Consider the following 26,163-nt stretch of genomic DNA (forward strand, 5'->3'; position numbering starts at 1 on the left):
TGGCGTCGTAGCCACCGAGATAACGTCGTCGGAGCTACTTAGACGCGCCCATGCGCGCTGAATTCAGTTCTGTACACGACTTTTCCGCGCTGGGAATGCAGAGCCATGTCAGAGACAGACTACTGGTGCAATAGAACTAGGGCCCTGAAAGGGATGACCTGAACCCTAGAGAACAGTTCGCAGAATGGGGAGGATGGGCAGGCGGTAAGGAATCTATCACTAACTAATGTCTCTTACAGATATATTGTTACACAAGTAAGTAACTTGTGCATCTGAAAGAGACACGTTAGTGATAGATTCCTTACCTTAGAATACATACCCAAGCAATACCAACTCCGGTGGTGGATCTGCAAAGTGAGATTACACCAGAAAGTCACGGAGAACCGAACGGCTAAAGAGGCCGTCTCTCCGGACTTGACTGTCAAGGCAATAGTGCTTAGTGAAAGTATGCAGCGAGGCCCAAGTGGCTGCCTGACAGATGTCCTGCAGGGGGACACCGCGTCCCAATACAGTAGTAGCTGCCGTCGCCCTGGTAGAATGTGCGCGCAGCTTTACCGGAGGTTCCTTTTTAGCCAGAGAGTAACAGGCTTTAATGCACAGGACAACCTAGTGGGAGATAGTCTGCTTGTGCACAGCCCGACCTTTCTTGGCTCCCACGTACCCAACAAAGAGCTGGTCATCCACCGGAACGGTTGTGTGCGGTTGAGGTAGAATGAAAGCGCACATTTTGGGTCCAGATGGTGGAGCCTCTCTCCCTCTCTGGAAGGGTGCGGAGGCGGAAAGAAAGTGGGCAGGTTCAGTTTGCCCCAGATGAAAGGTAGTGACTACTTTTGGTAGAAAAGAGGGACGTGGCCGAAGCACAACCTTGTCCGTATGAACCGCCAGGAAAGGAGGTTTGCATGAAAGAGCCTATAGCACACTCACGCGCCTAGCGGAGGTGATAGCCACCAGGAAGACAGTTGTCAAAGTCAATAACCGTAAAGGACAGTTATGAAGAGGCTCAAAGGGAGCACACATTAAGTATGTGAGAACCAGGTTCAAGTCCCAGTGAGGGCCAAAGAGAGAAGGAACAATAGGGCCTCATAAAGAGGGTCAGAAAGGGGATGTCCACAGTTTTCGCTGTGCACCATGCCACAAATATGTTCCACCGGCAGGCGTATACAGTCTAGGTGTGCCAGAATCACATTACAAACTTCAGGAGGCAAGTTAAATGGAATCAACTGTCGCTACTCAATCTCCACGCAAGGAGGTGGAGGCTGGACAGGTTCGGGTGGAGGACCGTCCCCTGTTGCTGCAACAGAAGATCCTCCCGAAGAGGCAATCGGATCGGGGGATCCACGCTCATACTGAGTAGCTCGGAATACCAAACTCTTCAAGCCCAGTCCGGTGCCACAAGAATAACTTGGGCCCGGTTGCTTCTGATCTTCTTCAGCACTCTGGGTAGAAGTGGTATAGGCGGAAAGGCGTACAACAGACCGCAACTCCACTCGTGATGAAAAGCGTCTCCGAGCGAGTGCCGCCTTGAAAACTCCAAAGCGCAGGACTGCTGACATTGCGCGTTCGGCTTGGTAGAGAATAGATCTAACCAAGGTTCTCCCCATTGCTGAAAGAGACCTTGTGCCACCGCCGAGTGAAGATGCCATTCGTGATCCATGATGCACTGGCGGATGAGTTCGTCCGGCCCGGCGTGCACAGAACCTGCCAAGTGTTGAACCAGCAGTAGAATGCCCTGGCGGTCCAGCCAGGTCTAGAAGAGCAGAGCTTCCTGACATAGGGTCCACGACCCCACCCCACCTCGCTAGTTGCAGTACCACATGGCGGTGGTGCTGCCCGAGAACCCCTGCACTACTGTCCTCTTGCCCGAGGGAAGGAATGGTTTAAGTGCAAGCAGGATCGCCGTAAGCTCCAACTGATTGATATTGAGCTCGGACTCCGCCGGAGACCAGAGGCCTCTGATCTCCGCCCCCCCTCCCCCATATGGCCGCCCCATCCCCGGAGGGACACATCTGTTACCACTGTGTGATCCGGTTGGGGAAGGAAGAGGGATCTGCTGCTCATGGACGCGCTGTTCGGGAAGATAAACCCGAAATCGCACCGTGTCCAGAACAGCTCCGATGAAGAGGAGCTTCTGAGAGGGAGCCAGATGCGACATCGGCACGTGGATGGGGAACCCCAGCAAATGCAGGAGGTTGGCCGTAGTTTGGAGGTGTGAGAGGACTGCTCGGGGCGAGCTCGCCGTCAACAGCCAGTAGTCGAGATAGGGGAAGAATGAAACCCCTGATATGCGCAGATGAGCTGTGACCACCGCCATCACATCTGTGAACACCCGAGGGGCGCTGGTAAGGCCAAAAGGGAGTACGGTGAACTGAAAGCGGGAGCATTTTGAACTTTTTCTTCGGAAGGAAGTAAGTGACGTACCGGAGGCCAAAAAGAGGACGCAGGCCCTTGTCCGTCTTTGGAATCAAGAAGTAGTGGGAATAACAACCACGACCTACTATTGGCATCGGAACGCGCTCGACGGCCCCCTCTGACCGAAGGAAGTAAGTGACGTACCGGAGGCCAAAAAGAGGACGCAGGCCCTTGTCCGTCTTTGGAATCAAGAAGTAGTGGGAATAACAACCACGACCTACTATTGGCGTCGGAACGCGCTCGACGGCCTCCTCTGACCAAGAGGGCCGGAACGTCCTGCTGGAGAAGCGCCAAGTGATCCCCCGACATGCGGTGATATGGAGGGGACACGGCCGGAGGGGCAGTCCGGAATGGGATGGAGTAGCTCCTTCGGACTATAAGCGAAACCCAACTGTCTGAAGTGATGGTGCGCCAGTGGGGGAGGCGATGGCGAATCATGCCGCCCACCTGCATTTGGTGGGCCCGAAAACCCCAGACTAGGAAGGCTTGGAGGCCGTGGTGGCAGGGGCGGCGGCGGACTGACCCAGCCGCTGGCCCCGTGACCCACCTCTGCGGGTCCCCTTTCAGCGGCTGTGCCGAAAGTGCTGCTGCGCAGGCCTGCGGCTTTGAAAGGAACTTGTTTGGGCTCCTCGTCCCTGCCAGGAAAGGAACGAAAGGCAGACCCCGAGGGAGTGCGTGTGGCGGAAAGGCCCAAGGACTGGGCCGTTGCCCGGGAGTCCTTAAAACGTTCCAACGACCCATCCGGGTTGTCACCAAAGAGGCACGTGCCATCAAAGGGCATGTCCAACAAAGCATTCTGGACATCCCCTGAAAAGCCAGTGGCTCTGAGCCAGGCGTAACGGTGGAGCGCCACAGTTGTGGAAATTGCCCTGCCGAGGGAGTAGGCGGTATCAAGGCCACCACGTATAGTAAAAGTTGCCGCAGCCCTCCCTTCGGTAATTGCTTGGGATAGTACCGTCCGAGCGTCCGTCTGACATTGAGGCAGCACCAGCGCCACTGTGTCCCACACAGAGTGGGAATAGCGGGCCAAAAGGTATGCAGTATGCACTGTCTGCAGTCCCGAAGTGGCAGAGGTAAAACCTTGCTCCCAGACCGCCCCACCCTTTTTCTTTTTTTTTGGGTACCCTATCCGGAGGTGCAGAAGGGAATGTGCTGGGAGAAGCAGAGGCCTGGACAATCAGACTGTCCGGCGTCGGGTGTTATGTGAGGAAACTGGGGTCGCCGATGCCGATGCCGTTGTGCCACACTCCTATCCACAGGAGTACCTGTGGGAGGCACGGACCAGGCGCCCAGAGGACGTCTGTAAGTGCATGATTAAAGAGGAGCAGCGGCTCCATGGAGGAGGCCTCTAGCCGAATCACCTCAGTCAGGAGATTTGCCCTGAGAGACACCGTAGGGAGCTTGAGGTTAAGAGCCTCAGCCGCCCTGTGCAACACCACAGAAAATGTACCATCCTGCTTCGTAGCCACGGAGGAAGAGGCAAGTGTACCGGGCATGGAGATAAATTCCACATCGCTCAGATCCTCCATGTTGGCATCCTAGTGTGGTGCATCCCCACACTGAGCTGCAAGAGGGTCCCCAGACCCCTCCCAGTCATTGCAGTTGGCCGTCGGCTGATTGAGAGGCCGAGAAGGACGAGGAGGCCGGGGAAATGGAGAAAATTTCCTCTCCCGGGCTAGGAATTGGTGGACAATAGGCGCCGAGGCCGGAGCCATCGGTGGTGCCGAGGCCGGACCCATCGGCGGCACCGAGGCCAGGAGCCAGCCGGCGGCGCCGAGGCCAGGAGCCAGCCGGCGGCGCCGAGGCCAGGAGCCAGCCGGCGGCGCCGAGGCCAGGAGCCAGCCGGCGGCGCCGAGGCCAGGAGCCAACCGTGTCTCAGGATATCTTGTGGGCGTTGCCAGGGCCAAAGGAAGGGGCACGGGAGCAGAACCACCCAACGGTTCCACGGGGTCCAAATGCGCTCCGGAGGGACCCGAAGAGGCAAATAAACAGCCCATGGCCGATAGGAACACTTGTATTCCTTCTGGAGTCGCGTACGGCCACGGAGAAGGCGGGTAGGCCGCAGGCAACAGAGGCTCCACCGGAGCCGCGGGGGAGTGACCCCCCCCTCCACCACGACCGGTGAAGGGTAGGCGAAGAGTGACGCCGCGTCTTCAACCTGGTAAGGCGCTTCGACTTACCTGACCCCGATGCTACGAATGATGGTGTAGGCACCGCGACCGGCCCCTCGACCGCCCACGGGCACGGGACCTTGAGTGGCGCGGAGCAATTGCCAGGCCACATAGAACTGTCGGGAACGCTCCTGAAAGTCTTCGGCGCCATGGCCCGACAACTGGGGCACGTCTCTGGGTGATGGACGTGCCCAAAGCAGAAGAGACACACGACATGCGGGTCCTCAGCCAACATGTTCCGACGGCAGTAACTACAGGACTGAGACCCGGGCATCCCTACTGCAACAAGAGAAACGAGTCAAAACTAGGACTAAAAGTACCGCTGTCTCTCGGATCTGCGCTTGCTGGCGTGGAAAAAGAAAGAACTGACGTCATCGCGCAAGTAGCTCCGGCGTCGTCATCTCGGCGGCTACAAAGCCAGCAACATACGTGGAGCCGCACGATGATACCTACCGATGTGCAGGGGTACTGCTGACAAAAAACTTTCCGGATCCAGTCTGACGCCTGGGGATATTCTAAGGTAAGGAATCTATCACTAACATATCTCTTTCAGATCAGCAGGGTGCAGAGGTTTGATGTTCTTCAGCAGGGTACAGAGGCAAACCTTCATACCTTTCTATTCTTTACATCTTAGTAGACTTCCGACTGGTTGCTTAGATCACAATTCACTTTTTCTTGACCTGCTCTAAATAGTAATGTGCTAGATTCTCAAGTACTAGTCGGAAAAGCTACAAGAGTGAGCACAAGGGTGAAACACTAACACCCCCTGATTGGGCAAGAAAAATAACCTAGAGAAAATAAGGAAGGGCCTCTACAACCAGATGGACCTACTCCCAAAAAACTAAATCGATTCAGTCAAAGGGGGTACTCCAGAATCAGACTGTCTAGTGGAAGGAATGGAAGCTTCAAAATTGAAGATTGCTGTGGGAATCAGCAAGAGGAGGGCAAGGATAAAGTATCAGACATGCATAGTTCAACAATAACTCATTTCATTGAGAAATGGATCCTTTCTAATCAGGACGTAAAGCGTTTCCATTTGAAGGTGTGAGTCTGCTCTGGAGATCTGCCTATGTGCTGGACTACCACCGAAGGTGAACTGACTACAGCCAGAGGCTCTAGGCTGAGCACAATTACATAAATCTATCAAAAGATGACACAGTTGGTACGAGTAAGCATTCCTTGTGTACTGATGCAGGACATGAACGCACTCTGAAAGAGAAGGAAAAGTCTGTTACATGCTAAAGTTGGACATGTAATCTCCTCCATCCATCACAGTTGGGTTTCAGCTCAAATCATAGTAAACAGCCTTATTGAATCATGTGAAATTATTAAATTCCACCTGGATAAGGGACAGGTGGTTACTCTTATCCTGTGATTTGTCAGCGGCTTTTGACACCATTTGCCATCAGATATTACTAACCAGACTAGCTGACCTGGGAATTTGCGGGATTGTACTTAAGTGGTTTCAATTTTCCTTATCAGATAGAAAGCAGACAGTATGTTTGGAGCCTTTTCAATCAGCACCTATAGCAGTCCTCAGCGCTCCTCCTTGAGCCCTATGTGGGTGGGTGGGTGGGTGTGTGTGTACATACATACATACATACATACATACAGAAACTTCTTGAATTGCAATGCCTCTAAAACAGAGATCTCCGGTGGTTCTGCCCATGCATGGTCCAAAGATTGGTTGCAGGATAACTTGGGTGCAAAATTTGATAATGCCCTCTCCTTCAGCCACAAAATCTCTAATGTGGCAGGGTCATGTTTTGCCATCCTAAGGGCACTGAAGACGACACTCGAATTTGTCCCCATAGAGGTGCAGAAAACTATTGTGCATGTGGCCATCGCATCAAGATTTGGATTATGCTAAAGCACTCTAGTTAGGCCTTCCTGCATCCCTGCTTAAGGTGCTTCAAATTTTGCAGAATGCAGCAGCAAGGCTTATTTTAAAATTTACCGAAAGCTCAATCTGTTCCCTCACAGTTGAAAATGCTCCTTTGGTTTCCTATCACTAAACTAATCACATATAAGGCCTTTCTGATCGCTTTCCGGGCTTTCCACTGGACGTATCCTAAATATCTATGTGATATACTTAGGAAATATTTCCCAACCTGTACTTTAAGATCGGAGCACGCTTTACATTTAAAATGCCCTCTGTACGGTCTTAAAACCAGAAGCGGACACTCCTTTACGGTTTTAGCTTCTGGGGCTTGGGATGAGCTACCTGAGGCACTAAGGCACTTGGAGAATGAGAAGCTGTTCAGGTATCACCTGAAAACGTGGCTTTTTGACAAGGGCTAATTTCCGTCATATTTGGTTGGAGGAGCCTGCGGTCAGGTGCCTGTAGAGGAGAATCCTCTCAGCACGGAGTATCTTTGAAGTGTTGAATGTATCTGCTTGTTATTGTTGCTTTCCTTAAAACCCAATTATTGATCTCAAGGGCTCATCTACACATAGAGGACCATATGAAATGGCAAGAAGCCTTGGATGACCTCTTTAAATAATTAAAATGGGAGTCATAAGAAATTTGATTGCAACATATCTAATACAGATACAAGCAAAGTCTGAAGAAGATTAACCCTTGCCAGCAACAGGTGATAACATGTATCTATCATTTCTTCACCTACAGAGAAAGCCACCTTATTTAAAAAAAAAAAAAAATTTTATAGGCATTTCATTATTTCAGAATAAGTAGGCATACAGATACGATATTTAATCAAGACTTGATAGTCGTATGTCACAGTACGTTAGCCTGGGTGAGACCCTGGGGCCACAAGTAAAAGCGGGTAGTAAATGCGATTGAATCGTACACATCTTGTGGCAGTGGGCGGGTCTTGTTTAATTGCAGTGCATACCTAACAGTATATCATGAGATATAAGGCCGGTTTGTTGAAGGAGAGAATCAACCAGCATGTGTGCCTAACTGGGGGTTAAAACTTGGGGAATTCGGTCGGGCGACCTGGCTTGTCTGCTTTAGCCATTAACAGAGAAAGCGTCCTTTATTTCACACACATACAATGACTAAAAAGAGGAAAAACAATACAGAATAAAGTTAAAACTCCCACTGCAGCGATAATCTTGAGAGAAAACAGGGTATCCCCTTGTACAGAAAACATGAGCGAAATACATCACCTGTCTAACGTCTGGTTGAGGCACTCTTCTCCATGATGGGAATGTGCTATCCCTTGGCTCTTTTAAAGCAACAGCACACGTGTTCCTCTAGGGGATTGTGTACACCTACAGGAAAGTATTTCGCATATATGCACAAAATCTTTTTTAATATACTCCCTTTTGGAGAAAAAAAAAACTATTAAAAGGAACCTATTCCCAATGCAAAAAAAAAAACCTGAAAGGTATTTTGCTCAGTTGCTTTCAGAGAGCCAAGGGACTGCCACAAACACATCATGAGAATGATAAATCAGTCATTTCCACTCCTGTTTTGAGGATCCATCAATACAAGCCTCTACTCTTGATCTTTTTTCATATAAAGTCTCTTTTAAAACAATTATTTCTGAAATTTCAGGCACTTAAGCCTTTAACTTCACAAACGTGTGTGTCATATATATACACCTGCACATTTAATATCGTTTATATTTTATAATTGTTGACAAACTTATAATAAATTTCATTGAATTATTAAAAGTAGCCTTTTCTGGGAATCAGTTGGGAAGTGAGACCCCCTGTTAGTGATTAAGCCCCACCCACTGCTGCTCTATACAGATGCAAAAACACTAGAGGCCTTCTCTTCAGGAAACCAAGGTTTGGTGAAACAGCAGGTGAAAGATGTGTGGGGAGGTTGGATACTGCATACATTTTTATGCATGTTCCTCATATGGTCTGTCATGCTATGGGAACGCTGCAGCACTCTACCAAGCAGAGAACATCATGCTCATTTGGTTTCAGTGCATATAGTTTTTTTTATTTTACTTATATCTTGTCTTTAACTTGAGGAATCATTTTTGCCCTAACTGCAACCTCATGCATGTCTGATGGAGAGAAATAAGAAAGAAGAACAGGAAGCTGGATGGGTAGAGCTACTCAGAAAAAGAAGGGCCTAGAGAGAATAGTAAAGTGTGAGTTACATGCAGACAATATCCCTGTCTGGAAGAGGTTATAACACCTTAGTAAGTAAGAATGAGGCTAGGAGTCTAATGTTTAACAGAGCAATACGGTCTTGTGACAGTGCAGAAATATCAAGCTATAAAATACACATTAGCAAGATTACAGCATCCGCAGACAAGCCTTGCCATTGGAGTCACTGGTGGGGCGATCCATATGAAACAATTGTTAAAATAGCAGAATCAGAATGTTTAGAAAGAAAAAGATCATATTTTTAGCTTGTTTTTCAGAGGACCATCTGCAACAGAGGGAAAAGTCCATTACAACTCATCACTAATGGGCCTACAATATTTAAAATGCCACAAACAATTGGTACATATGTAACAGAGATGGGAAATCCATAACTACCACTTGCTAAGTAGTGGTATGCTACCAAGATCTGCCGCTGTGCTGAAAACAACCAGTAGAATAACAAATGGACATGGCAGAGACCCGACAAAGGACACAAAATTCTAAAGGTTCTAGAAAGCAATTGAGAAAAGCAGTTGAAGGATGGTAATCGTTCCAAGAAAAGTGGCTTGGCTAAAGGTTAAGCCATTACTAATTCTTCATTGCAAAATGAACAAGTAGAGAAAGTGATGATGAGGTGTTATCATCTAATGCACTTTCTTGGTCAGGTTCAAGCCATATAGATTTTTAAAAAAACACTAGAGGAAAGCAAATCAGTTGAATACAAAAACTGTAATGCTAAGTGAGTAAGTGACAAAGCTGTATAGGAATCGGGCCTGTTGGAAGCAGGCTTCAGAACAAACATAATCAATACCTTACTTAGGTGTACATTCAAACAGTTATAGTAAAAACAAATAAACAGAAGCATAATATTTCAAAACACAGCACCACTAACATATTAGAGTATTCTTACAGCATATAGAAACAACAAAGAAAACAGTAATATTAACTTTTTTTGTTCTTACTGTTGAAGTTGACATCCGGCCAATGGCTTCCTCTTCATCTTCAGAATCACTTCCTTCTTGTGAGTTTGTATTAGATGCTGAAACTGGTAACTGTGACAGAAAGGTCTGCAGCACCCTCAAATACACAAGTAAACCTTCCTCTGAAAGAGTTTCTAGAGAAAGAAATGCAATGATGCCACTAAATAAAGAGTTCGGCAATTTCTGTGTTTAGTTTAATATGCTAGAGCATTTCTAATATTTTAGTCGAGTGAAATTCAACAAAAGTGGGTCCATTTATAAAAAAGAAACATTTTATGTTAGAACGAGACCGAAAGGTCTTATAATGCACCAGACATCTCTGCACTGACAGCAGAACAGAAAACGTAAGAGTATCAAACAATTATTTCCTTAACAAATAACCACTGTGGAGTTAATCCTTTAAAGACTTTCACAAATCAAATCCACCTTTTCTTTTCCCGTGGAAACAAGACGTATAATTTCATGAAATATAATTTAATCAGACTCCGTTATAATTTGTTTCAGATTACAAGTAAGGCAAGGTAAAGATACATATAATTACAGTTATCCTTCATAGAACTTTGAAGTCATAACACTGAATAGTCCCTTTGCATAATTTTTTTAAAAATAAAATCTATCTTGTAGTGGCTAAATTGGATAGATTTCCTTTATTTTTCACTGCGAGGGGAGTCAATTAAACTTAAATCTTACAAAGGTCAGTAATAAAAATATTAAGTGACAACTAGTATCCTTCACAAATCATTCTCTAAAGGAAACAAGGGTAATAGAACCACATTGACTTCACAAGACTCATAAGGCTTGAAATATGAAATTTCTTCTTCAAGAAAGCCAGCATTACTACTGCCCCATCATGCTCTATACTGGCAATTATCTTGGTTCGTTTTGATGGAACCTCTGGATAAAGACCATTCTGATGCGTCTGCCAGGAAGAAGTTAGGACTGCAATGATGAATATCATGATGGTTGATTAAGGTTACAAGTATCTGTTTCTGTGTCAGAGTATCAAGTGTATTAACAGTAGTATGTGAGCTATTGAGAAAATGATGACACTGCAGTGTATAGTCCTTCCTAGGGGGGTGACCTCTCACAGAGGAGTAACGATTTTTAAAAAATTCTCCTCACTTCAAGTACCTCATCTTGTCCTTTTCCTCTTCAGAGTGGTAAGCCTCCTTGTGAAGATGTCTTGTACGACACAGTAGCAGGAGTGTCTTAGACAAAGTATGGGTTGTCAACATTAAACCAGTTCCTTGACAATGGAAAAGTGGCAGGTGTACCTGACTTCAATGAAGTCCTCAACCTTGATCAGGAACAGCAATATTCCAGGCTTAGAATCCGCTTTTTTAATGTCTCCCTGTGCTGGTTCTCAAAAGGTGTGATTGACTTTTGGGAGAAGAAACCCCTACTGCAGGTTCACTAGATTTTTGTGAACTCTCATCTATGGTCTACTGGCGCTTGCAGGCTTCCTCCTGGTGTGCCTTGGAGGCAAATATTCTTCCTATCTGTTAGTATTGAACTACACGTTTATTTTAAAAAGGACACTTTTCTAGTGTGGGTGTCTGGAAAACCGCTTTAATCTCGAAAGATGGCAAGTTGTGAAAATGGAAAGACTTTTCTAACAAAAATGAAACAAGCATTGAAAATGCAATAGGTCTCGCCTTTTATTAAGTTAAAGCCATTTGCTTTGCTAATGGTATTGTATAGCAAATCAAATGGCTTTAACTTAATTAAAGGCGAGACCGATTGCATTTTTAAGGGGTTGCAAATTGTGACTTGCCTAATGAATATTTAAACACTTTTTGTAAATACATTATAATTACACGAGGCCCCAAGTCATTTTAGGTCTGCTTTTTCTGGCCTTTTTTTATGTCCCAGTGGGTTTGGAGACTCATTCTTTTGGTATACATATGTGGGTTGTTTCTGTGCACTCATTTGCCTTGCTATTCAGGTATAGGTTTCTTCAGACTTGCCTTAGCAGGCATTTTTTAGGTCTCGCTAGACAGTGCAGCTGTCTGTCATCCTATTGTTACTATACACATATTGGGCCTTGGCTCCACCCAGAGGAGTATATTTGTCTCTCTCGCCTCATGCGCTATAAAGTGCGATGTATTAGACTGTCTTAATGGTAGTGCTTCCATTAGAATACGTTTAGACTGTTTTACATATGCAAAGTACACTCAAAAATCACACCGTCACATTCATCTATTTATCTCCAATAGACATCATATACAAAAAGCCATGCTTTTTGTTACTTTTTGCCAAGTATTGGCAAAGCTGATTTATCTGGCTTTAATAAGATAAACAGCATTTGTCCACGCAATATATGCAAACACAATTTCTGCGTGACTCTGTTTGCATGTTTTATCGTACTAAATCCAGACGCACTGGCTATGACAATGCTTGTTATATTCATCCCTAAGTGTTTGCTGTTCTTGCACTCTTGAGACATGTCTGTTGTCCCTTCCTGGGTCCCCGCACCCTTGCCCCAGACTGTCTCTCTGGAAGTATTCCGACACTCCTGTCCAGCAACGTGGCACCCATCACTGGCATATTGTGTAAATGAATTCAACGCTCTTGTTCATTATCGGAAGCAGTGCTTTTGACACACGCTGCTGTTCCACTGTCTTCATTCCCTCTTCAAGATCCGCTTGAAACACTAGAACGTGCGATTGTTTTAGCCCCAATGGCATTTTAGATGTGGATATATATTGCTCGTTCCCTAACGCCTTGCATGGGTTTATCTACGCTTGAAACACTAGACCACGCAACCGTATAAAGCCCCAGTGGCCATTTTAGCTGCGAGTATGTATCGCGCTTTCGGTACGAGTTGCATATATATATGTACACTTCCTGACTGCAGTGCAGTCTAGTGTTGGACGAGTTCATGCCATGGCAGGCTAGCCAGCTCGCGAATATTGACGACGTCTGGAGTGCCAAGTGTATCTGCCAGATCTTGGGCAGGCGGTCTCCAATCTGAGGTGCAGTCCAGTGTGGGAGTGGCAGCAGGTAAGGAATGGTGCTTGGGGTCTAGAACAATGTGCCTGATATGGAATTTTTTTCTTTCTTTTTACTGAACAGACCTTTATGAGCTATCTACAGTATGGGGTTACTATTTGTAGTTCTCTCACCATGCCTGCCACAGCCTCCCTCCCTCTCTGGTCGCAATGCCAACCGAGGAAGTTAACTGTTGTCTCCGATCTGTAAAGTGTTTTATGTAGTCTGTAAACGAAGCTCCTTCCTCCACCTGGACGTCAGTGGCAAGTTGCACGAGTATTGACATGCACAGCATAATCTGGGAAGGGATAAAGGTTCAGCAGGTAGGGTTGAAATTGGTAGAGAGTGGCTCAGAAGGTAGGAGTGCAGAGGAAAGCCTGATTTTTATGGTTGTTATGGGGCCCCATGACGCAAATGACTCCGGGGCACACGGTCCTGCACAAGTAAAACAAGCGAGGTACCGCAAAGTCAGCCGCATGTTTACTTTCGCTTCGCGCTTTCACTTAGAGTGTGTAGGGAGTAATGAAGGGGAGAGTGTCACGCCGCCGGTAAAATATCAAATCCCGGTGAGCGTGGCCAAATGGAGACAATGCAGCAACAAGGAGGGACTAAGAAGCCTCCTTTACAATGAGAAGCCTGCGTTTTGCATGCGAACCAATCAAAAAGATGGGCGGGGCTTCAACTCTGCCTCCGAGAGCCTTGGAATCTGTATTGATTCCAAGAAGCTCTCGTATGACGAGAGCAGAGCATGCGCGCTGCTTTCGCCAGCTGAGACCTAAAAAGGGGACAGAGCCCACAGTTCTGGGATTGTGATCCCTACAGAAAGAAAAAAGAACTGAGCTGACTGCCAATGCAGGGCATACTTTGTGCAGGCTCTGTCTTTTTTATGTTTTTTATTTTAAATAGAAATTATTTGTGAAAGAGAGTAGCTGACACTTTGTATTTTATTAGCGACATTTAAGACGAATTGCTACCTTTTAATGAAAAAATGAATTAAATTCAATCCAAGTTCCCTTGAAGTGGTTTAAAAACCCACATTTATAGGGACTAATGGAATATATTCCATATTTCCCTGTACACATATACATGTGATCAAGGGCATTCTAGTGCCCGAAAAGCGTCATACGGCTTATGTAGAAATAAACTGTTTCTGCCACGAAGTTCGGGTTCGTGACTCTCTTTCAGAGGAATAAGGAAGTAGGAGGGAGTTTACTTGCTGATTTACATATACATGTGTTTATATTTATATATAAAGGCAGTATACATGCAGATACGTACAGTATAATATGCTTTTTACCATTAAGAATGGTTCACATGAGGAAAAGCCTTGAGGTGGTCAGGATGTCCCCCCCCCCCCCCCGTTACCGATGGCATTAAATAGTATTTTGCATTCTGTATATTTGCACACATGAGTTATGCCATGCTCTGTGTTTATGTACAGCACTTAATTGTAAAGATACTTTACCATAACCAGAGCATAAATTATCAAATCACTACAGTCAGATCGAATGAGTAACTAGGACTTGTGAGTGTTGCCCCAATTGTATTAAGCATTTTTCTGAAGTCAGCTTAGCTATTTTGTCTTCATGTCATGAAATCTGACCTTTGCATTGTACTAATAAATCCCTGAATCTGTTTTTTACTAGTACACCAGTTCCAAATACGGTGTTACTGAACCACATTTATTTTCACTGGCATAGCATAACAAGCATTGGCATAGCCAATAGGTCTCGCTTTTGGGACCTTCTAAGTATTTAGTTATGCAGCATAATATCCTTGGTGCAACCACATCAACTGTTGCGTGGCTAAACACTTATAAGGTCCCAAAGGCGAGACCTATTGGCTATGCCAATGCTTGATGTGGTTGTGTGTGTGGCTGTATGTGTGTGGCTGTGTGTGTGTGGTTGTGTGTGTGTGGTTGTGTGTGTGTGGGTGTGTGGTTGTGTGGGTGTGTGGTTGTGTGTGTGTGTGTGTGGTTGTGTGTGTGGTTGTGTGTGTGTGGTTGTGTGTGTGTGTGTGTGTGTGTGTGGTTGTGTGGTTGTGTGTGTGCGTGGTTGTGTGCGTGGTTGTGTGTGTGTGGTTGTGTGTGTGTGGTTGTGTGTGTGTGGTTGTGTGTGTGTGTTTGTGTGTGTGTGTTTGTGTGTGTGGCTGTGTGTGTGTGGCTGTGTGTGGCTGTGTGGTTGTGTGTCTGGTTGCAGTTGCGGGTGCGGTTGTGGGTGTGTGTGTGTGGATGTGCGGTTGTGTGTGTGTGGTTGTGTGTGTTTGGGTGTGGTTGTGTGTGCGGTTGTGTGTGCGGTTGTGGTTGTGTGGGTGTGGTTGTGTGGGTGTGGTTGTGTGTGCAGTTGTGGGTGTGGTTGTGTGTATGGTTGTGTGTGGGTGTGTGTGTGGTTGGGTGTGTGGTTGGGTGTGTGCGGTTGTGTGTATTGCTGTGGTTGTGGGTGTGTGTGGTTTTGTGTGTGTGTGTGGTTGTGTGTGTGGTTGTGTGAGTGTGGTTGTGTGTGTGTGGGTGTGTGTGGTTGTGTGTGTGTGTGGTTGTGTGTGTGTGGTTGTGTGTGTGGTTGTGTGTGTGTGGTTGTGTGTGTGTGGTTGTGTGTGTGTGTGTGGGTGTGGTTGTGTGTGTGGGTGTGGTTGTGTATGTGTGGCTGTGTGTGTGGTTGTGTGTGTGGTTGTGTGTGTGGTTGTGTGGTTGTGTGGTTTTGGGTGCGAGTGTGGTTGTGTGTGTGTGGTTGTGTGTGTGTGGTTGTGTGTGTGGTTGTGTGTGGTTGTGTGTGTGGTTGTGGTAGTGTGTGCGGTTGTGTGTGTGTTTGTGTGTGGTTGTGTGTGGTTGTGTGTGTGTCTGTGTGTGTGTGTCTGTGTGTGGTTGTGTGTGTGGTTGTGTGTGTGTGTGTGGTTGTGTGTGTAAGGCTGTGTGTGTGGGTGCGGTTGTGTGTGTGTAGTTGTGGGTGTGGTTGTGTGGTTGTGTGTGGTTGTGTGTGTGGTTGTGGGTGTGTGTGTGGGTGGCTGTGTGTGTGGGTGGCTGTGTGTGCGTGGGTGGTTGTGTGTATGGTTGTGGGTGAGTGTGGTTGTGTGTGTGGCTGTGTGTGTGGCTGTGTGTGTGGTTGTGGTTATGTGGTGTGGGTGTGGTGTGGTTGTGGGTGTGGTTGTGTGTGTGTGGTTGTGTATTTGGTTGTGTGTGTGGTTGTGTGGGTGTGGTTGGGTGTGGTTGTGGTAGTGTGTGCGGTTGTGGGTGTGATTGTGTGTGTGATTGTGTGTGTGGTTGTGTGTGTGGTTGTGTCTGTGTGTGTCTGTGTGTGTGTCTGTGTGTGGTTGTGTGTGTGGTTGTGTGTGTGGTTGTGTGTGTGGTTGTGTGTGTGGTTGTGTGTGTGGTTGTGTGTGTGGTTGTGTGGTTGTGTGTGGTTGTGTGTGTGGTTGTGTGTGTGTGTGTGGTTGTGTGTGTGGTTGTGTGTGTGGTTGTGGGTGGTTGTGTGCGTGTGTGTGTGGTTGTGCGTGTGTGTGTGGTTGTGAGTGTGTGTGGTTGTGAGTGTGTGTGGTTGTGTGGTTGTGTGTGTGGTTGTGTGTGTGTGGTTGTGTGTGTGGGTGTGGTTGTGTGTGTGGGTGTGGTTGTGTGTGGGTGTGGTTGTGTGTGTGGCTGTGTGTGTGTCTGTGTGTGGTTGTGTGTGTGGTTGTGTGTGTGGTTGTGTGTGTGGTTGTGTGTGTGGTTGTGTGTGTGGTTGTGTGTGTGGTTGTGTGTGTGGTTGTGTGTGTGTGTGGTTGTGTGTGTGGTTGTGTGTGTGGTTGTGTGTGTGGTTGTGTGTGTGGTTGTGGGTGGTTGTGTGCGTGTGTGTGTGGTTGTGAGTGTGTGTGGTTGTGTGTGGTTGTGAGTGTGTGTGGTTGTGTGTGTGTGTGGTTGTGTGTGTGTGTGTGTGTGTGTGGTTGTGTGTGTGGGTGTGGTTGTGGGTGTGGTTGTGTGTGGGTGTGGTTGTGTGTGTGGCTGTGTGTGGCTGTGTGTGTGGTTGTGTGAGTGGTTGTGTGTGTGGTTGTGTGGTTGTGATTGTGTGGTTTTGGGTGCGAGTGTGGTTGTGTGTGGTTGTGTGTGTGTGGTTGTGTATGTGTGGTTGTGTGTGGTTGTGTGTGTGTGGTTGTGTGTGTGTGGGTGTGTGTGTGGTTGTATGTGTGTGGTTGTGTGTGTGTGGTTGTGTGTGGTTGTGTGTGGTTGTGGTAGTGTGTGTGGTTGTGTGTGTGTTTGTGTGTGGTTGTGTGTGTCTGTGTGTGGTTGTGTGTGTGGTTGTGTGTGTGTGTGTGGTTGTGTGTGTAAGGCTGTGTGTGTGGTTGTGGGTGTGGTTGCGTGGTTGTGTGTGGTTGTGTGTGTGGTTGTGTGTGTGTGTGGTTGTGTGTGTGTGGTTGTGTGTGTGGGTGTGGTTGTGTGTGTGTGGGTGTGGTTGTGTGTGTGTGGGTGTGGTTGTGTGTGTGTGGCTGTGTGTGTGGTTGTGTGTGTGGTTGTGTGGTTGTGTGGTTTTGGGTGCGAGTGTGGTTGTGTGTGTGTGGTTGTGTGTGTGTGGTTGTGTGTGTGGTTGTGTGTGTGGTTGTGTGTGTGGTTGTGTGTGGTTGTGGTAGTGTGTGCGGTTGTGTGTGTGTGTGTCTGTGTGTGTGTCTGTGTGTGGTTGTGTGTGTGGTTGTGTGTGTGGTTGTGTGTGTGTGTGGTTGTGTGTGTAAGGCTGTGTGTGTGGGTGCGGTTGTGTGTGTGTGGTTGTGGGTGTGGTTGCGGGGTTGTGTGTGGTTGTGTGTGTGGTTGTGGGTGTGTGTGGGTGGCTGTGTGTGTGTGGGTGGTTGTGTGTATGGTTGTGGGTGAGTGTGGTTGTGTGTGTGGCTGTGTGTGTGGCTGTGTGTATGGTTGTGTGGTGTGGGTGTGGTGTGGTTGTGGGTGTGGTTGTGTGTGTGTGTGGTTGTGTATTTGGTTGTGTGGGTGGTTGGTTGGGTGTGGTTGTGTGTGTGGTTGTGTGGTTGTGTGGTTGTGATTGTGTGGTTTTGGGTGCGAGTGTGGTTGTGTGTGTGTGGTTGTGTATGTGTGGTTGTGTGTGGTTGTGTGTGGTTGTGTGTGGTTGTGTGTGTGTGGTTGTGTGTGTGTGTGGTTGTGTGTGTGGTTGTGTGTGGTTGTGTGTGGTTATGTGTGGTTGTGGTAGTGTGTGCGGTTGTGTGTGTGTTTGTGTGTGTGTGGTTGTGTGTGTCTGTGTGTGGTTGTGTGTGTGGTTGTGTGTGTGTGTGGTTGTGTGTGTAAGGCTGCGTGTGTGGGTGCGGTTGTGTGTGTGTGGTTGTGGGTGTGGTTGCGTGGTTGTGTGTGTGGTTGTGTGTGGTTGTGGGTGTGTGTGTGTGGTTGTGTGTGTGGCTGTGTGTGTGGCTGTGTGTGTGGTTGTGTGTGTGGTTGTGTGGTGTGGTTGTGGGTGTGGTATGGTTGTGGGTGTGGTTGTGTGTGTGTGGGGTTGTGTATTTGGTTGTGTGTGTGGTTGTGTGTGTGGTTGTGTGGGTGTGGTTGGGTGGGTGTGGTTGGGTGTGGTTGTGGTAGTGTGTGCGGTTGTGTGTGTGTGATTGTGTTTGTGGTTGTGTGTGTGGTTGTGTGTGATTGTGTGTGTGATTGTGTGTGTGGGTGTGTGGTTGTGTGTGTGGTTGTGTGTGTGGTTGTGTGTGTGTGGTTGTGTGTGTGGTTGGTTGTGTGTGGTTGTAGGTGGTTGTGTGCATGTGTGTGTGTGTGGTTGTGAGTGTGTGTGGTTGTGTGTGTGTGTGGTTGTGTGTGTGCATGGTTGTGTGTGTGGTTGTGTGTGTGGTTGTGTGTGTGTGTGTGTGTGTGTGGCTGTGTGTGTGTGTGTGTGTGGCTGTGTGTGTGGTTGTGTGTCTGGTTGCAGTTGCGGGTGCGGTTGTGGGTGCGGGTGTAGGTGCGGGTGTGGGTGTGTGGGTGTGTGTGGTTGTGTGTGTGGTTGTGGGTGTGGTTGTGGGTGTGTGGTTGTGGGTGTGTGGTTGTGTGTGTGTGGTTGTGTGTGCGGTTGTGTGTATGGTTGTGTGTGGGTGTGTGTGCGGTTGGGTGTGTGTGCGGTTGTGTGGTTGTGTGTGTGGTTGTGTGTATTGCTGTGGTTGTGTGTGTGTGTGGTTGTGTGTGTGTGTGGTTGTGAGTGTGTGTGGTTGTGAGTGTGTGTGGTTGTGTGTGTGGTTGTGTGTGTGGCTGTGTGTGTGGCTGTGTGTGTGGCTGTGTGTGTGGCTGTGTGTGTGGCTGTGTGGGTGTGGTTGTGTGTGTGGGTGTGGTTGTGTGTGTGGGTGTGGTTGTGTGTGTGGGTGTGGTTGTGTGTGTGGGTGTGGTTGTGGGTGTGGTTGTGTGTGTGGTTGTGTGTGTGTGGGTGTGGTTGTGTGTGTGGGTGTGGTTGTGTATGTGTGGGTGGGTGTGGTTGTGTTTGTGTGGGTGGGTGTGGTTGTGTGTGTGGGTGTGTGTGGCTGTGTGTATGGTTGTGTGTATGGTTGTGGTTGTGTGTGTGGCTGTGTGTGTGGCTGTGTGTGTGGTTGTGTGTGTGGTTGTGTGTGTGGTTGTGTGGTTTTGGGTGCGAGTGTGGTTGTGTGTTTGTGTGTGTGTGTGGTTGTGTGTGGTTGTGTGTGTGTGGTTGTGTGTGTGTGGTTGTGATTGTGTGGGTGTGGTTGGGTGTGGTTGTGGTAGTGTGTGCGGGTGTGGTTGTGTGTGGTTGTGTGTGGTTGTGTGTGGTTGTGTGTGGTTGTGTGTGTGTCTGTGTGTGTTTGTGTGTGTGGTTGTGTGTGTGGTTGTGTGTGTGGGTGCGGTTGTGTGTGTGGTTGTGGGTGTGGTTGCGTGGTTGTGTGTGTGGTTGTGTGTGTGGTTGTGTGTGGTTGTGTGTGTGGTTGTGTGTGTGGTTGTGGTTGTGTGGATGTGTATGTGGGTGGTTGTGTATATGGTTGTGGTTGTGTGTGTGGCTGTGTGTGGTTGTGTGTATGGCTGTGTATGTGGCTGTGGTTGTGTGGTGTGGTTGTGGGTGCGGGTGTAGTTGTGGTTGTGTGGTGTGGTTGTGGGTGCGGGTGTGGGTGCGGTTGTGTGTGGTTGTGTGTGTGGTAGTGTGTGTAGTTGTGTGTGTGATTGTGTGTGTGGTTGTGTGTGTGGTTGTGTGTGTGTGTTTGTGTGTGTTTGTGTGTGGTTGTGTGTGTGTCTGTGTGTGGTTGTGTATGTGGTTGTGTGTGGTTGTGTGGTTGTGTGTGTGGTTGTGTGTGTGGTTGTGTGTGTGGTTGTGCGTGGGGTTGTGCGTGGGGTTGTGCGTGGGGTTGTGTGTGGTTGTGGTTGTGTGCATGAGTGTGTGGTTGTGTGTGTGTGGTTGTGTGTGTGGGGTTGTGGTTGTGTGTGTGGTTGTGTGTGGTTGTGGTTGTGTGTGTGACAGTAATACTAAAAGCATCTCAAAATAAAGGCACACAAACATCGAGTTTGTGGCAAGAGAAAGCACCTAAGTCAAACGGGCGCAGCAAAGCATTAACACAACAACAAAACAAACAAGATCACTTAGGAAGAGTGAGTGCTGATAATGGATACACACAGCCCATCATCTTAAGAGTTCGATTGCAGCCAATGTGCACTCAAACCTGCCCCCTTCTTGTGAGTTGCACCCCATATTTCATGAGTTGTAACTGCTGCACCAGCCATAGCGCTTTGAGATCTAACGCGCTACATAGGTCTAATTGATTAACCAGTAGCCAACATGCTGTGCTTTTAAAGAGAATGTGCCAAAAGTTTCCAGCTTTCTCATCATGTCCTCATGAAAGCGCCAACGGAAGGACTCCCTGAATGGTGCAACGGACATGAAGCAGCCGCTGCGATCAGAAATAAACACTGTGAACATTGTCCAGTTTCACAGTAACATTTCCTTAATGTTCTTTAAGTCACAAAACAGTAATACTGAAAGCATCTCAAAATAAAGGAACACAAACATCGAGTTTGTGGAAAGAGAAAGCACATTGTAAGTCAAACGGGCGCAGCAAAGCATTAACACAACAACATGTTCTTTGATGTTTGATGTTTGATGTTCTTTGAACGAGAACATCAAAGGGGAGCCGCAAAAGTGATCGTGGGCGAAAGTGAAAGTGATCGCTGGCGCTTAATAAGCATGACGAGGTTTGCCAGCCTCTGCTCCTAAGCGCGCGCCCGCGCACATGCACTGTAGCTCTAGGCTGGCTATGGTAGCATTTTTTGAGCTCTCACAAAAAGTCTCGCCAGACCAGCGCATGCACTGGGTCAGGCGAGACCTAAAAATGACAAACTTGGCGATAACTCTGTAGGCACAGATAGATTGATCGAACTTTCCACTGAAAATGCTACTTTTGACTTTCTTATATGTTTGGTGTCGTTTGATGTACCTGCATGAAATGTAAAAAAAAAAAAGTAAATCTAGCTTAGTTTAGGGATATCCTGTAAACTTTTCTGCCCCCTGGCTCGAGTGGTTGGAGGGGGGATTAGCAGAAGGTGGTGATGGGAAAAATAACAGGATTGGTGGGGGGGCAGGAGGATAGGGATGCTGTAAGTCTTAAAAGGGTTCAAATATAGATGGTTCTTGACCATTAATTCACAGAATCTTAATTGCAATATAGCACCATGTACTACGGCGGGGAGTGGAGGTGGGAGGGCAGGAATGTGCGTCTGTGTCTGCACGTCTGTCTATCCAATGAAAAGTCCTCTTTTGGTTTGTCAATAATCCTGGCACAGTCTGACGACCATACACGAAATCTAGTTAATGATTTCAGTCAAGGTTTGGTATGTCAAGATTTTTCAGAGTGGGGGTGGAGCATCTAAAAAAAAAAGAGGAGGTATCTATTCTAGAGTAAACAACTGCAGCTCCCCACAACAGCAAAGATGACCGATAAAACAAAAAGTAAAGAAACTTGGCTATTCTAGTTCATTGCGAAATATTTCTTCTACAAAAAGGTGTTGTGTGGTCCTCTTGACCATTAATCCACGGAGCTCCATTTTCAAAGTAAAATGAATGTAATGGAACAAATTACCCCTTTTTCCATAGTGCTGAGAGAGATCCATGGATCCAAGCAATCTCACTGGGTGGCTAGACAGAAACATTTGACGTGGCTGTCATTACTTGATGTGAGAATCCAGAGTCTAAAAAACAAGTTTTGGGGACTCTCAGGGTTGCATGCTATGACCCTAGGGAGGATGAGCAGGAGCCCCAAAGAGGCAAATTCATAGTACCAAAAAGATTTTAAACAAATGTTTCCCACCACTAGATATGCGTATTTGGGGCGGGATCAACAGATAAACAAGGCAGCTATATCACATTTTGGACCTGTGAATCCAGTTGCAAATCCACAAATCATAACACAAGAAAAAAAAACTGTGCTATAAACACAGTCAAAGGCACAATGCGCTGGGGGGGCGCGGCTTGACTCACCAACATTGTGGTCGCTCTCGCCTAGAGCTCCACATAGTCAGCCACTGTTAGGCTAATCTTCTCCTGGGGCCCACCATCACCTCCCATGCAGCTGCCCTCTGACAAGAGGAGATAGCAAGATTTGCTGCGGGCCCCCAGAGCGACAGCCTTTTGCAGTTGGGGATGGTCGTCACGGTCAGAGTCCTTCGGCGGCCTACCTGTAGACTCGATGCCTACCACCTCCTCGGCCACGGATCGCGCGGCTCTACAAGAGGCGGTCCCTGGAGGCCTTTTGTTTCCTACAGGTGACGGTCTCGCTCAGTGGCCTCTGGAGACTTGGGGAAGCAGGGCACCAACAGCTATCAGCCGCCCCGGAGGATCTTCACATGTGGCGCCCCCCTGTGGGCCTGTTGTTTTTGTCCCGGAGCGCAATCATCGGCTACCAAGGAGTAGCCCCCCACCAGATACACCTGATAACATTTGTACGACCCCTCCATCACCCTATGAGCCTACTGGAAACAGACGAGTGGGGTTGGCGTGAAAGCCTCCATCCACAGTCATTTTGCCGGCTGTCGAGCCCCACTGCAAACAGCTAGCATATACTCACTAGAGGGCTCCTCCAAGCAGCGCCGGCAGATCGCCCATTCTTACTGTCCACAGGGGACCCGGCCTGTACATCGGTGGCGAGAGCTGAGGAGGGGGCCCAATATACACCTCACAGGTTTGTTGGACGCCTACCTCCCAGCCCCCACCCCCCCTACCTCGGCATGGTGGGCCTCGCTTCTTCCACTTGAACCCCCCCCTCCCCCCAAACCTGCCTGGACTACATGGAAGGAGCCTTCATAGGGGTGCGGGGACCAATGCCCTGACAGGAACGACCAGCTACTGCCGGAAGACAAACACATTGTTGCAGACCTGGTGACGATTGGTCCGCGGGTACTTAGCATGGCATCTAGGGCAGAAATGGAAAGTCGTCAGTTCTATTAGCAGGGTATTCTAAGGCGAAGCCGAAGGGGATAGAAAGATAGGCCTGGAAGGGTGCTGTTCGAGCGCGTGAATCAGACAGGCAACCGTTTTCTAATTTCGAAACGCAGAGGTGGGAACACGTTCAATAACAATACCGGTAAGGGTGAATCTCGAACCGAAAGGAGTGTGAAATGGTCTGGAACCGGAGTGCACACAAACACATACGAACCAGACGGCAGAAAGAAAACAATCTAACAATGGAGTTGATGCCCTTCCACATTATCACCAACAGGAGGAGTCACTTTACCTCATGACTCGAAAGACTTCTTCGAAGAAAAACAACCTGCACACATCCGAACCCAACACTAAATGGCAGGACTATGCAAAACTTGTGTATCTACAGCCGCACATGCCTCTAACATCTGGTTCCTGATGCTGTTTGAGGGTCAAGGGGACCAACAATGTCAATCTCTCTTTCAAAGGGAACCCCCAACCACTGGTAGTGAAATTAAGGGGCCTGTTTCGTTCTTCCCTATTTATCTGTACGACTAGGGCACCAACCAGGTGTGTTTCTGTGTTTTTTCTGCCTTTTCCGCTCTTCCCAATTCATCTGTACGTATTCGAGACATCCAGGAGATTTCCCTCTATCCATTCACAATTAAACTGGACAGGAAGTGGTTTGTAGCACCCTGTGCCTTCACGCTACAACGTTTGATCAAGTTAGCACATTAGCTCCCACAGTAACGTGTCACGTGTCTTCTGACGCTGACACGCCCACACTAGGAAGCTAAATACAGCGAACTCCCCGATCACTTGACCGGCGAGATCCTGACTGAGAGCAAATGCAGGTTTGAATAGCGGGAACTCCTCCTTGCCGAAGTAAGTGCACTTACCTTTACAAAACAAGAGTATGGGCACAACGGGCCTCCAGCCTCTTAGCCACTTTTTCGCACACTCACTGCTCATTTGAAATCTTTTTCCTCTTACAGTGTGTGACTATAGGAAGGTTCCCCTTGGCATGATCAGTACGTCAGCAAACCGTAGTGATAAAGTAAGGCTCCTAAGTTTTTATGTTCTGATTACCGCCATCTCATAGGTGTATGTTGTGTCAATACGGTATGTGCCAATAATTTCTTGCAATAAGCGCATCGATAAAATTGATGCAACCACTGTGGGCACGACTCTATATGTGCTCACTGATCGCGACATTTGCCCCACAATAAAATATGGTTATAAGCACTATATGCGCATAAGATATCGCGCCTTTGAACATAGTTCACAAACAGCCGCCTTTCACATCAAGGCTAAATATCAAGCAGCATTGTGACCACGCATGGTTCCTATCAAAATAACTACCATGCATGCTTGTCACCATGCATGATGTTTTTAGTTCACTTACAGTTTGGTACACTACAGCTCATCGTGGAGCCCCAGTGAGCACAACCATTTACTGTCAAGCATGCAAGTAAGGAAATATCATGTCTCATGTATGAATGTCTTTGAAGCTGTATGCTTTTGTTTTACAGATACCTACCTTGACGTGTCCGTAAGTATGACATACCCACCACACTCCCAGCACACTTTAGTACGTGTGCCGATATATGCACCTCAGTGGCTACTCCACTTTTTAGCCACTTCATCTTAGTCCTGACAAAAGCCTCACGAACATCGTAGAAGGCTAAAACTAGTTGACCAACAGTTTTAGGGATATTGAAGTACAACTTTTTATCTTCATCATATCCCACCAGTGTTTTAACTATGTCCTAAGACCCTTCTATTAAATTGTTTATAAGGGCATTTCTTAGAGACATTTTTACCATTTATTCACATCTCACATAAGCACTTACTTCACATCACAATACCCGCTTCGCTGTAATCAGGCGTTGAAGCACATCTGGGTTGTATTCGGCAATCCAGCTGGAACCCCAATGATGAAGCATGCCACCAAAAAGGGTGGTGGGTGAGGGGTCTTCTTAAACATCCACTGGATGTCTGTGCTCCTGTACTACTCATGTGTCACTATAAGTGACCCTATCTTTATGGTGGCTTGTCCACGTTGATTACTGCCTACGGTATGCTACCTGTCTTGCCACTGACTTGACTGGTAACACAGGAGTGGCAAAGCTCCTTCACTTTGTAGGACATACCTGGCCAGTAGAAGTGGGTGGCTAACCTACTCCAAGTTTTAGTCTGGCCAAGGTGCCGAGCTAGGGGGATGTCATATGATAAAGTGAATAAGAACTTTCTGTACTGCTGAGGCACTACCACTCTTCTAGTGGCATCAGGTTTGGGGTCTCTGGCCTCAGTATCCATAAGTCCCTCTTCCAAATAGTTCCTGTTGGAGCCATTGACATCGCCCTTTTCCTATTCAGCAGCTTGCTGTCTCAGGCTCTGAAGAATGGGACAGGTACTCTGTCCCTGGCAAAGATCTTCCCTAGAGGGTCACTCTTGTCCTAGGATCTCTGACGTTTAAGGCCTAAGGTCCTGAAGCTCAGGTTCCTAAAGGGCTAACAGGTTTTTTCCCTGAGGGGAGGGGACCCGAGCTAGTGTTTCCTCAGAAGTTGGCTTCCCAGCCTTCTTGCCTTTTCTCTTGGAGCATTGGGCCATTATTGCAGGCTCCAATATCTCTTTTTCACCCTGGGCCTTGCTTTGTGTTCTTGGTTTCACACACAGCCATTCAGGAATCCCAAACATGGCTGCATGGGTTCTCATGTCTACCTTAGCCCATGCTGAGGTCTCTGGAACATTACCTAGCAGACATTCTACTGGAATTGCAGAGGACACAATCACCTTAATCAGGCCTGTTGGACAGGCCACATGAGGGGCTTGCTCCCTCCCCGCATGACAAGGCCCAAGCCCCGGCCCTCCAGGTGCGACCCGCCGAAACCACCCGCACCCCGTCTCCAGACGGTACTCCTGCCTCCGGACATCTATGTATCATGGGGCCGACCCACTCCCGGCTCCCCCGGCCGGACCAGCCGCCATCTTGGACACTGCACCACGAGGCCGCGTGGCCTCAGCTCGACCCTAACCCTAGGCCTGGCCAGGCCCCGCCATCCCGGCACCACCATCCACCCAGGAGGTGAACGGACCACTTGGCAGGTCGATGGGAGAAAGGAAGTATCGATGGCTCTCCCCCGCCAGGTGCCGCTCGCCCTCCAGCTCCCCCAGGCGCTGGCTCCACCCCCT

General features: G+C 48.0%; 1 protein-coding gene across 2 annotated transcripts in view; it reads right to left on the reverse strand.

Annotated features, from left to right (window-relative positions):
- UBE3C (ubiquitin protein ligase E3C) overlaps positions 1–26,163 on the reverse strand; it is a 992,333-nt gene that overhangs the window by 722,096 nt on the left and 244,074 nt on the right. For both annotated transcript variants that reach the window (XM_085631966.1, XM_085631967.1), the window contains exon 10: positions 9,614–9,765. In XM_085631966.1, the coding sequence (XP_085488092.1) occupies positions 9,614–9,765 (152 nt within the window). The remainder of the gene's footprint in view (positions 1–9,613; positions 9,766–26,163) is intronic.

Source organism: Triturus cristatus, chromosome 10 (assembly GCF_964204655.1).
Source record: "Triturus cristatus chromosome 10, aTriCri1.1, whole genome shotgun sequence".
NCBI lineage: Eukaryota > Metazoa > Chordata > Amphibia > Caudata > Salamandridae > Triturus > Triturus cristatus.